We start from the raw sequence: 14,660 nt of genomic DNA on the forward strand, positions 1-14,660 counted from the left end.
AGAAATCTGGGAGCCACAGACACCTGAGCTTTGGAGGGAAGAGGAATAAATTGCATCTCAGCAGCAGGGTCCACAGGCAGGGTCTGGCAGAGGCACCAAAGAAGAGGAGGTGATACCACCGTAGTGTTTCTGGCTCTGAGAGACCAAAGAGCATCCACTCAAACATCTCACCTAAAATGGGAATGATGACCAAAACTTATGTTTTAAAACTCCTCTGCCTTTCTTGTTAAACTTGACTTTTAAAATCTGTAATAATTTCTAAGGGAAAAGAAAAAGAAGCCCAAACTCTCTCCGATTCCAGCAAGAAACAGTAACTCCTGCTGGTCCCTCTGCAATTAAGTATAGGCTTAGGTTGTTACCAGCAGGCCCCTGAGACACACCAGCGAAACACCAGGTGCCTTTCTGGAGGAGTTACACGCCAAGACCACCAAGGTTTCCATATGTGGGGCAGAAATGGAGATTCTTTGAGTGCCAGCCCAGTGCTGTAAAGAGGCCACCCCTCTTGTCCCTGGCTTAGTGCCTGCCACCACCACCCGGCAGCCACATCAGACATAGCTGGGCATGCTGCTGCCTTGATGGCATGTGGTGCTCCATGACACAGCTGAGCATGCCATGTACCTGCACCTAGACTAGGGCTGGGCTTATGACAGACCCAATTATGCAAATAGAGAAATGAAAAAACCTGCAGATGGGGCATTAAAAGGTGCTTCTCCAGTGCTGGCTTGCCATCCTCTCACAAAGTGAAGGGGACAAAGAGAAGAGGTGGGAAAGTCTCTCAGGATGCAAAATTTCAGTGACAGCCCCTGCAGCCTCAGGCAGGAAGAGAGTGGACCATGATCTCTCCAGAGAATGGCCTTGATCTGGGGCTGTTGCAGTGGCACTGCTGATGACTGGCTCCCAACAGGTATGTTCACACCACAGCTCTGGCCTTGGCTCAGAGACCCAGATGACAAAGGGTATAGCATCCTGGAGTGCTCAGTTTTGGGGAGAATGGGAGGAAGGTTGTAGGCTCAGAGCTGGGTCAGAGTGCATCCCCATCTCTTCACAGCACTGGGAACGTAGAGAAAGGGGTTGTACCCGCTTAGCTCCAATCACGTGCCCTATGTCCTCTCCAAAAGAGACACTCAGGAGGAGGTCCCTGGGGAGGAAGGCTCTGCATGTTTGGGCAAATCCCTGCTCCCTCTACATGCCCAGAAAACACCAGCATTGTCTATGCACCATGTTTCCACAGCCAGTCTGGGGCCGAGGTCAGGACCTGTTGGGGTGGGGTTTTATTTATGTTGCCTCATTTGGCAACAACATTTAAAAACATGTAAGATCAGAACAGTCCTTGTTGGTGAAAACATACCCATTCATTTTCCTATCTTGGAAGAATTTGTAAGTGGATGAGAGTCTGTAATGTCCTTGGCGATACCAAACTTGAGAGGCATTCAGGAATTGCAGTCCTGGACCAGCCAAGCAGTCCATCAAGTTCAGCACCTTTTCCCTAAGACAAGCAGATTAACCCATGCTTTGAAGCCAACAGCTTTAGCATTTCCCTAAGTATGTCACACACAGGTTTGGATGTTCCTGTGTCACCCTTCATGCTCCACCCACCAGCCACAGGGCCAGGGGGCACCGCTTCCATGCCCAGGCCACATATGGTGAGTCCTGCAGACATCTCTGACAACCCCTTCCTTCTTTTCTTTCAGCAAGGAGTGGATTTGGTTTCTATTTTAAGCTTCTGTGTCATCCCAGCTTTGATGGATGTGGAGTTAATACAGACCCTACAGGCTGTGGGATAGCCCAGGGTGAAAGAAAGGGAGAAGAAACTATCTGTGCAGTCTCACGCAGAAAAGACTGGTACATGTGCCCCCATTCTGCAGCTGAGGAGAGGGAGGCTGATGTGACTGACCTGGAGCCATGCTGCAGCAGAATGCAACGCCAAGAAGTGAAGCTGGTTCCTGTAGCAGCCCACTCCTCTAGGTTTGTCCTCTGCTCTTCTCCAACACTTCTCCACATCTCCTCCTCTTGTGTCTCCCCCTGCAGGGAGGCAGGCTGGGATCAGAAGCATCAGTAGCCTTGGGGAGCAGATAAGGTTCTCCATCATAAAGAAGGCAGCAGTAGAGAATTACAATGACCAGAAACACGTTTCAGTAAAATATGAGGCTTTCCACTCATGCCTAGAGCTGAACCCTGAGGGTGGCCATAGCTAAATAAAAGAGGGACAAGAAACAAGTTCAAATGCTGTGTCTGCTGTCATCTGCACACTTGCCCTCCACCTGTGGCCTGGACTTCCCCAGTGGTCCAGCTGAAGGCAGATCCATTTCTTTCCAAGATTTAGTGATGGTTGATCTAGGGATCACTTCTCAAAATGAACCAGGGATGAGACGGGAGCAGGTTTTGCTCCCTCTGCTGTACATACTCCTCCAGTGCCATCCCAGCCCGCTTTTGAGCCCTCAATCACCTCAACCAGCCCTGCGTGGCACTCCCTGACACATTTAAAATGTATCCTCAGCTTCATGTTGCAAACAGAATGCTAATGGGGCGAGAGACAGCTCTTCTGTAGTTTCAGGCATTTTTCAGGGGAGGAAGAAAAATCATGCAAAACACTGAAGATACCTTGCAAACAAAGATGGCCCACAGGAGCCTGGGGATCACATCCTCCGCAGCGCAGCCGTGGCCATCCTGCTCCATCGGCTGGTCAGCATGGGTTGTTCCCTGACCTGCTTTTGTCTGCCAGCGTAGGCACCCGCAGCACCCCGAGACAAGGGCCACGCTGGCTGGAGTGCTTGGCTCGCACTGAAATGCCCAAGTAAAAGTTACCTCTTGCCTCGCCCTCGAGCCATCAGTGGGAGTAGCCGGGTGTTGAGCCCTGCTGCGACCAGGTGCTGCGGTGGCAGAGGTCTGGGTGGCACCAGCAGCAGCGAGAGGCAGCCTTTCGGGGCATCAGCAGGCACAAAGGGAGTTACGTCTTCACCGGTCCAGTCCCAGACTGCTCATCTGTAAGGAGCTCCAGGCAGGAAGATCCAGACGGCTGTTAATGCAGGATCACAGCCCGAGGTTTTGTTTCCACCTTTGCCAGAGGCTTTGCATGAGTCTCAGCTTCCTTTGCCTGCGTAATGGGTACCTGGTGACTGACCTTCCTTTGTAAAGCTCCTGTCAGGCAAAGGGGGATCCTCTGGCTTCACCTACAGCTCTCCTCTATGCACCAACAAAAATGATGCTCGTCGGGTTGGTGCTCCTACAGCAAGAGCTCAATCGGAGAGACGGATGATTTAAAATTAAAAAAAACCGGGGGGGCTGGGGGGGGGGGGGAGGGAAGAGCGGGAGGGGGAGAATAGGCTGTCAATCTCAGTTAGTAAACACTTCTTTGATGTGGTTCCTTTTAAAACAAAATAAAACAAAACAAAACAAAAACACAACCTGACTCCTAAAAGCAACAACGTATGTTTATTTTAAATGCATCCGCTAAATATTTACACTGCAAGTAAGCTAAACGAAAAAAAAAAAAAAAAAAGATTAATCGGAACTTTTGTCAGCGAACCAGATTGTGAAATGCCTTGAGGGAATAGAAGATTTATTTGGGGAGAGGGGGAGAGGTAGGAATTTTCCATGCTATTGTAAAACATGAGCACAAATTATATGATCCCCACAGCCAGTGAGTTGCAAAGCTTCAATCAGCTGCCTTTTTATTTTTTTCCTTTCCTCTCTTTTCTATAAAGAGGAGGGGGGGAAGACAGAAGTGTTTCACCAACTTCTGTTGACTGTTCCTTTTTTCTCCTGATTGAAATGTGTTGTTAAACAAGATCCCACATAATCTCAGCAGAGGGTTTCTCTCGCTCGCTCCCGCTCCTTCTGGGAAGCCGCGATCGGTGCCATCGGCGCTTGATTATTTGCAAACTCCCTTCGCTGCTTTTTTTTTTTTTTTTCCTCTTTTTTTTTTTTCCTCCTCTCCGTCTCGGTCTCCGTCTCCCTCTCTCTCCCTCCGTCTCTCTCTCCCTTTCTCTCACCCCCAGTGCAACTTTTGCAGGCGCCCCGGTACACGCAGCCATGCCGCGCTGAGAGCGGGGGCACGGCGCCAGCCCCCCTCCTTCCCTCCCTCCCTCTCCTTTCCTCCCTCCCTCTCTCCTTCCCTCCCTCTCTCCTTCCCTCCCTCCCTCCCCAGCGCCGCCGTCCCGAGCCGGGGGGGCCCCGCCGCCCGCCGCCCCTGCCCGGCCCCGCGCCTCGCCCCGGCCCCGGCCCGGCCCGGCCCGGCCCGGCGCCGCCGCCCCCCGCCCGCTCGCCCGCCCGCCCCGGCCGCGTCGGAGGGCCGGCAGCGGGGCTGGATGTGCCCGGCTCCCCCCGCGCTGAGGTGGGCAGCGATGCAGAAGGCAGGCGGCAGCTTCGCCTCCGCCGAGAGACACCCGCTCAAGATGGCAGATGTGTGTTGAGTTTGGGGGGCTGCGATCTCGCGTCGTTCGTGGCGGCGTTGCCATGAATAACAGGCGTCCTTGCACCGATGGCCCCCATGTACGAAGGTAAGCCCCGGCCCGGCCCGCCCCGCCGGCACCCCTGGCCCGGCCGCAGCGGGGGAGGGCGGGGGGAGCAGGGGGTCCCCGGCCGCCCGCCCGGGGTTCGCCGTCCCCCGGCCGATGTTGCGGGGAGGCGGCGGGGCACCATCGCCCGACCGGCGCCCGGCGGGAGCGGGGCGAGGCGCGGGTCGCCCCCGGCTCTGCCGGTCCCCGGCCCCGCGGTCCCGGGCGCTCGGTCCCCGGCGGGGGGCGGTGGGTGAAGTCCGTGCCGGTGCCGAGAAGAACAATGAGGTGGACGGAGCTTGCCCTGCGCCTCCGTGTGTGTGCGTGTGTATGTATGTGTGTGTATGTGTGTGCCTGCTGCCTGCCTGCCCCTCGCCGCAGTTCGCATTCCCAGGACCGGCTACCCCTCTCCGTTCGCCGGTTTCCCGGGAGTTCCCCCTCCGTGGATCCTCTCCTCCGAGGCGCGGGGACTCCGCGGGCAGCGGCGGCGGGGGACAGGGCTGCTGGAGCCTGCTGTCAGCTCCTCGGGCTTCTCCTTCAGTCCAGCCCGGGCTGCGGCGAGAAGCCCAAGTACCCCAACTTAGTTTCTTTCGGGTTAAAAAAATCACAATAATTATATATATATAGATATAGATATATACACATTTATATATGTATATGTGTGTGTGTGTGCGTGTATGTATACGGCTGTGTGTGTTAGATCGAAGTGTAGTACAGGGTGTCTGTTTAAAAAGAAAATTCAAAGATGTATCGAGGTTAATTTAAATCCCCTCGCGACGCATTTACCCTTCCCCGTCACCCTTCCCGGCTCGGCGCTGCCCGGGGAGCGTTACATAAAGCGGAGGGACATCCTTCGGCGGCCGCGCCATCCCGCCCGGGGGCCGCTCGGCCCGCGGCGGCGGAGACCCGGGCGCGGAGGGGAGCGGTGGCGGTGGGGGGGGGCGGCACGGAGACACGGCACTTTCCTCCCCATGGCGAGGCCGGTAAAACTTATCTGAGGAGGAAACAGAGCCCGGGCTGCGGCGCCCGCGCGGAGGGCGCTCGGCGGGCGGTGTAAAGTTACCGGTGGCCCGCCGGGTTATTTCTGGGCAGCCCCGGGCTCACCCGCTGTTCGGAGTTCGGACCCCGCCGGAGGCGGGCAGACAAAGAGGAGCACTTTCGCTAGCGCAGGGAGCACAGCCGCCCTCCCCGCGCTCGCCGCGGCCGGGCACGGGGCCGGCGGGGCGCGGAGCCGGCGGGGAGCCGGGGGCCGCGGCGGTGCCGGGGCCGGTGCCGGCGGAGGGGCCGCGGCGGGCCCGGGGTGCCGGTCGAGGCCAGCCCGCCGGCGGCGCCCTCTGGTGGCCGCGCCGCGCCACCGAGCGGCCCCGGCCCCGGCCCCGGCCGGGCAGCCCCCCCGCCGCTCCCGCCCCGCGCCCGGGCCGCCCCCGGCGCCTCCCCCGGCACGGGGCCCGCCGCGGGCGGGGGGAGCCGCCGCCGCCGACCCCCGCCGCGGCGCGGAGCTCGCAGCCCGGGCGCGTACCTGCCCGGCCCCCGCCCGACGGCCCCGGGGCCGCGTCTGACCCCCCCGCGGTGTGACCGGGCCGGTGAGGCCTGGCCGGCATCGCGCCGCCGGCCGCGGAGCCTGCCCTGCGGGCGCCGCCGGCCGCGGGGATCATGCGGCGCTTGCTCTGAAGTTCGCTCCTCGCCGGGCCGCATCCGGCGGGCGGTGCGGGGCCGTGCGGGGCGGTGCGGGACCGTGCGGTGCTCCTTGGAGAGCGGCGGCGCCCGGCGCGTCCGTAGCAGCCGGGGCGGAGGGGCCGCGGGGCCTGCGGTCAGCCCGGCCGCGCTCCCCTTCCCGGCGCGCCGCAGCGGGCGAGCGCCGGCACGGCCGCCTCCCCGGAGCCGGGCAGGGCAGCAGAGGGGAGGGGAGGAAAGAGGAGAGGACACGAGGCCCCGGCCACTGCCGGGGCGAGCAGGCTTCTTCCTGAGGAGGGGGCGGCGGTGCTGCACCGGAGCGTGCGGTGGAAGTTTAGCGGTTCCTTAGAGCATCCTAACTTCAGCGGCGCTCCTGCTTCTGCCTGACTGGAAAAACAGAGCAGATAGAAAAAAATACCCTGAAAGTGACCCGTAGAAACAAATTCCCCGCAGCAGATACGGAAGGGTCTGCGCCCAGGCTCTGCAGCATGCCTTAAGCCTCAAAATAGGTGAATATCCTAAATGGCAGGAGCCGGAGATAGCATAAAGGCTGATAGGAATTGTTTTATCTCTGTTGTGTTGCGATATGCTTGCGGGTTAAATTGCTGCTGAATGGCTTCGAGGGAGGTGGAGGAGGGGTTAATGATTGTTTTTTGCCTCCTAGTTGCTATGAGAGGTCCTTAGAATTCCCTGCAATATCGCAGTGCATAGATAAAAACTTATTTATCGCGGGGGATGCAATTTCCTCCTTGGAGGGAGGCAAGGACTGCCATCCTCCCCTGCGAGCCTCACGTTATGTGCATAGCCATTTCGGTCTGTAGCCCTTCTCTGGAGCATCAGGTAGAGCCAGGCCACTGAGGAGAGCACAGGAGCCGAGGGCTCGGGTCAGCACTGTGACGGGCAGGCACAGCTCTGCTCCTGCCCTTGGCCCAGCGGTCTCGGGTGGCACACATGCACGCCCACCGCCACCACCGCAAGGCAGGCGAGGGGAGGTGAAACCTTATCCCCGCCGTACCGATTTCAGAACATAGGCTCTTTGACAGAAAAAGCACCCTGGGAGGAAATGCGACACCTCAAAGGCCTTATGAAGTGGTTCCAGTAGAAATTTAAGTGAGTGGTACCATAGAGCACAGGCAGAAAGTCACCCAGCATTCTTGACGTGCAGGTGAGGGTGGTGTGTGCTTGTGCAGAGCAGCTGGCTTAAATACCATTTCTGGGAAGCAGAATGGTGCCTCACCTGATATTAATAGGCGAGGCATGATAAATAAGTGACTATCTGGTGTGAAATCCTCTCCCACACACACTGTGCCAGGAGAATTTTCCCATTTGTTTTAAATGATTTGGAGGTTTTGCTCTTGTCTTCTCCTCTCCTGGGTTTTTCCTCATCCTTTTTTTTTTTTTTTTTTTCTTTTTTTTTTCTTTTTTCCTGGATGGTGGAGAGCTTAGCAGTAAAATGAAGGACATAAAAATATAACAAGTGAAACAAAACAGAAGTAACACTGCTGCGCAATGTTTGACCTGGTTTTTAGTTTCGTTTGTGAGCTGTACAAGGAAATGAGTTTCAAAGCAGACCTCATCAGGTGTAATCCTACATGGCCTCTGCTCTAGACTTGGGGCAAACTAGTGGCTGCCATCCTTCTGGCACCAGAGATGTCATTTCATCAGGAGTGGCTGTACTGTCTTTAGAGGAGGTGAATGGCTTAAGCCAGGCAAGAATCTGGTTCTCTGGACCCTTCTCTACACAGTGTTACTCTCACCTGTGCACTCCCCTTGGGACATTTCCTGCTGTGCAGAGAACAGAGCCAGGCTCTATGGTCCAGGGGAGACCCCAAATTAAGAGGGGGGTCTGCCAGACATCACAGGCTGTGGGTGGATTTTTGCCTAGGAAGGGTGTCTCCAGTGATTTCCTTGGCGTCTCGTACCTGGCATCCTTCACAATTGTGTAAAGAGAGGTATTTATATGTATTAACCTTTATTTTCTAAACAGTGATTACCTCTGTTTTGGTTTTGTTCCTCTTCACTTAGCTTCTTACTTATTCTTGACAACTTTGTTGCAATTCAGGGTGTATTTTTAGCAGCCACATCGGTAGTTTTCTATGTGGGTGGCTCATGGAATTAATCTGGGTAATATTTGTAAATTGCACCTTGCCACTGGTGTGGCTGCTAGAGCTGAGCACAGGCAGGGACCTGCCTGCACGCTATCCTTGTCACACGTGGGGCTGGGAAAGCTGGAAAATTTGACCCTGTACTCGTTGGGGATCAGATCCCATTTAATGCAAGAAACAGGCCAGCCCTGCTGGGTTTTGAGTTCATCCTCAAATCTCACCAAAGCACATAAAACTTGCTCATCAGGGAGGTGGCCCCAGTGAGGCAGAGTAAAGGTCTTTACCCCAAAGTTCATGCAGGGAGATGATAACTCAGAGACACTTCCTGTTTATGAAATAATAACCAGAACTTAAGCTATTTCAGTGCTGGGACTAAAAGCCTAAGTTTTTAGTTGCTCAGGATATGGCTATAGCCAGGATAACAGGAAGGTCCCTCTAGTTAAAATTATTGTTCTTATCATGCTGCTGTGTCTAGTGATTAAACAACTTTGCTATATAATGGGTGAAAAATGCTGGTTTATTTTCAGAAGGGGAAAGAGCATTGCTGGGACTAGAGGTTGGGGTGAGCAGACAAAGAGGCAAGCCCAGTTGCTCACCACAGTCATCAGCCCTTGGACTCTGTGCAGTGCATTCCTCTTCGTGGCTGTAACAGGTGGGGAAGACCTGTTGTCTTCAGTTGGACACCTCAGCTGGCCTAGGAAGTGAAGTAATTTTCATTTGTCCATCACTAGGTTTCCCCATTTGCTTAGCGGTTGTTATTTACTGCCCAGTTTTACATGGTGCTTCGAGACCACTGGATTTGGTTCCATCCAAACAGGATAAGAGTTGCCTGTGGTTGATGTTCAGTGTAGGTTCTTCTACTGTTGGGAAACAGCCTAGAGACCTCCTTGATGCCTGTGAGGCTTTTGAAGTTAGTTCAGCCCTGGGAAGTTAGACTGTGTATTTGGAGATAGATATTGGGCTTGCATGGCTAAATGAATAAGGCTCGATTTTGGCCACGTCACAGCAGTAGTGCATAAAAGTATGTGAATGTTTGGTCAGGAGGACAGTTGGGAGGTCAGATCATGAGAGGATTGATGACCTGGGCCTGGAAGTAAATCCCTGTCCTGATTGTGGACCTCACCAAGTGGGTCCCAGGTGATGGTGTTTGAGCTGTCCTGCCAGATGGTGAGGTCAAGAGAAGTGCAGTCACTTTCTGCTCAGACCAGGCTAAGACACCAGTATGAGGCAGATGAGACAGCTTCTAGCTGCAGGACTCCGGGCAGCTGTGATAGTGCTGCCCATGGGCAAGACCCCTGAGAAGAGTTTGCAAAGGCATTCAGTTGTGGGTTTACAGCTGTTACGGTGTCCCCATCCCTGTGTCTGTAGTGAACAGGTAGGCTAAGACTGGTTTGCTGGGTTTTTTTTAAGGTTTGACACTTTTCCTCTCTGATCCCAATTTAAGAAGATATTTTCAGGTCTGTACCTAAATTTAAGCTCACAGATAGTGCTGCTGACTTCATTAGGATTGTTTAGTCTTTAAAGGTGGCCGCACGCTGAAGTACCTTTCTGACTCATGGCCTCTATAGCTTACTCACACCATTTATAAAATGAGGTTGTTTCCTCACCCTTACTAGGAAATCTCTGCCCTCTGAATGTGAAATATTATTTATAGGTATTCCTCTTACTTTTGGAAGGATAACTGGTTGATAACAAGAAGTGAGAATTGAACATTGTTTAGAGAAAAGGTTGTTTCTTGATCTGTTTGAGCTAATGTGGACCAAGGTAATTAACTGGAACCCTTCTCTTTTGAAACTGTTTCCCCTAGCAGTACAGAATTCACCTTTACTTTTGGAAATAAACACAGATGCTAATTTCACTCCAGACACGGCATTTAGCAATTTGTTTGTCATGCAGGAAGAATAGAGGCATGTTACTGCTATCCCTCATTTACACCATGGAGCCCCCCTGATGACTTCCTCATTTGACCATATCAGGAAACTGAGGTCCATCCTCAGGAAAGCACAAGTGTCTCTATTTTGGGACCACTCCTGAATTCAGGTAGCCTTCAGAATCAGGTAATTTTGATGGCAAAAACACTTCCACTGAGACTTACCCATGCACATGAGTGGAGGAGCAGCCTCTGTCTCCATAGGCCAGCAAAGGCATTTCCACATCTCAAAATACCTGGGAAAATCCACAGTCAGGACTAAATTAAAAAGCTGTCTGTGCCATTAGGATTTGTTTATTGAATGGAAGTAACAATAAGCTGTAATAGTGTGTATTTATACAATGCTATGTATGTTCAAGGTGCTATATAAAGAATGGCTCTCTGATCAGGTCACTGACAGAATGATGCCAAAGAACAGTCTTTTGCTTACTCACAGGACATGTGTAGAATAGCCAGAGAAAGGGAAGCACCTTTGAGAAGTGAACCCCTTGAGCTGCTCCTGTATCCTGAGATTCTGAAACAGATCAACAACAGCCTCACTGAAACCCAGGGAGCTACACAAGGGGAAGTACGTGTGCTCATCTATGTGATGAGCATTAGCCTGTCAGTGTCATGTTCTGGAGGGAGAGGGAGTTTTATGCTGAGTGAAGGATGCCATAGGTTTCTCCCTTGGTTTTCCTCAGCGTCACCACTGAATGGGACATATGTTTGGAGAAGCTGAAGCTCACTCTATTTACGTGTTGTTCTCCGTCCTGCTCACCTTCCAGGGCCTGTGCTGACATCTTTCTCTGGAAGGACAAAGTGAGAGCAGTCACATACAGCTCCTTCCCTGAAACGTGGGAAAGGTCATTCCACAAGGCATTGATATTTGCCAGAGATAGTTGGGAAACCACGAAGGGTAGCTGCCTTCTCTGTTCTTTATAGATTTTAATCCTTAAAGGTGCTAGCAAGACCTGGAGCAATGGTGTTACCTGGCAGAACCCTGCAGGATAACATCTCCTTTGGTCCTGGAGGCTTGACAGGTTCTTTGGCTATGCTGAAATGCCAAAGAAACTTACCTCTCACCAAAAACATTTAAATCATAGGAAATGGGCAAAGGAAAGGTTTCAAAAAGTGTTTTAAGGCAGAATATCAACTGCCTGTCCAGCACGTTCTTTAGCAGGCTTGCCCAGCATATTCCCCATGTATGGACAGTCCACAGCATGTCCAGGCTCTCATCATTGCCTTCTGCTTTGTCACTGAAAAGATCTTATCCCTTCTGTAACTCCTGTGTGCTTTGCTTGCTCTGATTCATTGTCCTTTTAACTGTGGGTGTTGGAAAACTGTGTCTTTGTCATGTCTCTCCTTTGTGTTCCTTAGGCTAAATCATATCTTGAACCCATTCTTCAGTTCTTTCTCTTGTATCTTTTCCCCTTCAGCTCTGACCATTCTCCTGGTTCTCTGTGCTCCCTTCAGCTGGTCCATCTCTCTCTTGACTGGCACTGCTAGACCACAGTGCTGTATTTGGGTCCTGTGCTGGCCAAGGAGAGCAGAAGTGTTCCTTTGTGTCTGTTACAGTCAGTGCTCCTATTTGGTTTAACTTCTGCATCATAACATTGTTCATCTCTGTGCAGCTTGTGATGTGCTGTGGCACACTGATCCCATCCAAGAAATCTGATGCCTCATGAGCCATTTTCTATCCTGTATGTGTGAAGGTAGACTTTCCTACCTAAATGTGTGATTTTTGATGTGTCCCATTTGAATGTCATCCTGTACCCTTCAACTTGTCATGATTGTTTTGAATTATCTAATTCCCCTGATTTTGCAATCCTGCTTGATGTCGCCTGCCAATTTAAAAAGCATAATCTCTCTTTCTTCACTGATGTATGCTTTGTTGTCAATTCTGCAGTCCCAAATATAAAGTACAGAAGAGAAGGAATGATTTCATATAAACCAGAAAGAGAACCTTGCCCACAAAATATAAAAGAAACTGGAAAACACACACAACACTTGGTATTGTTTTCATGCCTATTCTTTTACTCTCCTTTGGTGCTTTTAAGGTGTTCCTTATAACATTTGCATTTGCTGTGCCAAGCAAAAGCAGAACCTTACTGTACTAGGCATGACATTGACATGAAGGGGTAGATAGTTACCACCCCAAAGGATTTGCATGTCATATAGATGCAGATACAGGAGGGTGCATCATACAAATTGTCAGGACACCTTGAGGAGCGGAAATCACAATGTGTGGGTTTTCCACAACATTTGTGACAGAGGTGCCTCTGGGAAAGGAAAGGGTGGGCTGAAGATTGAGGAGGAATAAGTCAGTAGGTCAGGAACAGGAGAAGAGAGACATGTGGGGAACAAAGATGAGGGCAAGTGACTGTAACAGGATAGAGGGAGATGATCCTTGAGATCTTCAGGGGCTGAGGCTGTCACAGCCAAGGCTGTCAGGAATGGAAAATTGAGTGGAATACTGAAGATCCCATCTTGGAGTGTTTCTGCAGTTGCCCTTAATGACTTCAGTCTCTCCTAGTTTATTTCCCCTGCAGTTGTCTCTAACATCTTTGGAAGAGAAGGTGAGCGAGGACAGGAGACACTACGTATGTCCTAATGCTCACAGGCCGAACAGAGAGTCTGTCTGGGGAGTCCTCATCTGGAGCTGACACCAGAGGCAAAACTGATGCTGTGGCATTCACTCAAAATCTCTGATCCTGCTCACTATGCTCAGGAAACTCTGATGGGATAGAGATTATCTGAAACACCAGCACTTCTCATTGATCTGAGAGCCTTGTGGTTTTCTCCTCTGCCATTGCTCTTCCCATGACAACGGTGTCTATGCAGGACAAATCTGATGTGCCGTCCTCCTTGTTCCTCCCCATCAGGCAAATTCATGTTGAATTTTCCCTCAGCCTGCACATCATGTCTTTAAGGACATATGCGACTGCCCCACCCTATCTATCATCGTGTCTGCTCTACTCTCACCATCGGTCAGGGTGGCCAAAAAAAGTTACGAGCATGGAGACCCAGTCATCAGCACCTGAGCTCATGGGTGAGAACCACATGTGCATCCTCCTGCACATGGATGTAAATGGCCCGGAGGCTGGGCACATCTCAAGCATGTGAGGCTTAACACGCTGTTCTCTCCAGGAGTATGTCAGGTATGTCAGTGTGTTTGGCAGCGAGTCTGTAAGGTTATGGTCTTTCTCTTGGGTGAAGAGAGCAAGAAGGAAAAAAACTCTTTTTCTGCATATAGTTTGGGGTCAGGTTGTTTATTTGCTACTGGATGTGATCCAGTGGATTCAATATGTCTTTGCACAGAGAGGAAGCAGCAGAGAGGAAGCAGTCTAGGAGGCTCCTGGAGCATGTGGAAGATAACTTCCTGGCACAGCTGGTGAGTGAGCCGCCAAAGGAAGGCTCCCTGCTGGGCCTGTGTTATGCGAACAGAGAAGGACTTGGGGGTGATGTGGTGTTCAGAGGCCGCTTTGGGTACCGTGGTTGGTTTTCAATGCACAAGAAATGAGGAGGGGGCTCAGCGGAATGGCTACCTTGGGCTTCTGAACAGGGCAAACTCTGGCCTGTTTAGGAGACAGATTGATAGGGTCCCTTGGGACAGATCTGAGGGACAAAGGAGTCCGGGAAGGCTGGATGTTCTCCAAGAACCAAATCTTAAAAGCACAGAGAGGGAAGCACTACAAGAACGACATTGAAGTGCTGGTGCGTTTCAGAGAAGGGCAACAAAGCTGCTGAAGGATCTTGTGCGCAAGACTTAGGAGGAGCTGCTGAGGGTGGTGGGTTTGTAAACAGAAAAGGAGGCTCAGGGGAGACTTTATCTTTCTCTACCACCAGCTGAAAGGAGGTTGTAATGAGGTGGGGGGCAGCCTCTTTCCACAAGTAACAAGTGATGGGACAAGAGAAAACAGCCTCAAGTTGTACCCTGGAAAATATAGATAGGATGTTATGAAAATTTTCCTTATGGAAAGAGTTTGTCAAGTACTGGAACAGGCTGCCCAGGGAAGTGGTGGTATTTAAAAATCTCTGGAGGTATTTAAAAGACGTAAAGATATGATTCTAGGGGACACAGTTAGTTGTGCCCTTGGCAGTATTTGGTTAACTGTTGGTCTCATTGATCTTAGAGGTCATTTTCAACCTAAGGAATTTTATGGTTCTGTTTATTTTTGTTTGAGGGCATGAGGGTTTTTTCTAGTTACATGGTGTAGAGGCATACACAGGATGGGGGATAGCCAGCAAGCTCACTAACTATTAGCTGCATTGATAGGGTGTTACACTTTGGGAGGGAATGTTACAGCAGATGATGGAGTGGCTTGGTGGAGACTTGGACTCTAGCAGCAATACTCAGAGAATATCCAGTCCCAGAAAACTTGCTGAACATTTCAAAGAAAGTTTGCTTTTTTTTCAGGAAGGTCCTTTAGCTTGCTCAGAATATTTTTACTTGTAGGCAAAATTTGTAAGCAT

The 14,660-nt window shown here is 51.7% G+C and overlaps 2 protein-coding genes across 10 annotated transcripts in view; one reads left to right on the forward strand and one right to left on the reverse strand.

Moving 5' to 3' along the window:
• Positions 1 to 3,254, reverse strand: part of TBXAS1 (thromboxane A synthase 1) — a 259,778-nt gene extending 256,524 nt beyond the window's left edge. For 4 of the 8 annotated variants that reach the window (XM_072923494.1, XM_072923492.1, XM_072923491.1 and 1 more), the window contains exon 1: positions 1,895 to 3,254. The gene's annotated coding sequence lies outside the window, so the exon portion shown is untranslated. The remainder of the gene's footprint in view (positions 1 to 1,894) is intronic. The other 4 variants (XM_072923497.1, XM_072923496.1, XM_072923495.1 and 1 more) reach the window with 4 other exon arrangements.
• A 694-nt stretch (positions 3,255 to 3,948) lies between these two features.
• HIPK2 (homeodomain interacting protein kinase 2) overlaps positions 3,949 to 14,660 on the forward strand; it is a 127,089-nt gene continuing 116,377 nt past the window's right edge. For both annotated transcript variants that reach the window (XM_030263229.4, XM_030263231.4), the window contains exon 1: positions 3,949 to 4,499. In XM_030263229.4, coding sequence (XP_030119089.4) covers positions 4,481 to 4,499 — 19 coding nt within the window. In that variant the 5' untranslated portion in view covers positions 3,949 to 4,480. The remainder of the gene's footprint in view (positions 4,500 to 14,660) is intronic.

Source organism: Taeniopygia guttata, chromosome 1A (assembly GCF_048771995.1).
Source record: "Taeniopygia guttata chromosome 1A, bTaeGut7.mat, whole genome shotgun sequence".
Taxonomy (NCBI): domain Eukaryota; kingdom Metazoa; phylum Chordata; class Aves; order Passeriformes; family Estrildidae; genus Taeniopygia; species Taeniopygia guttata.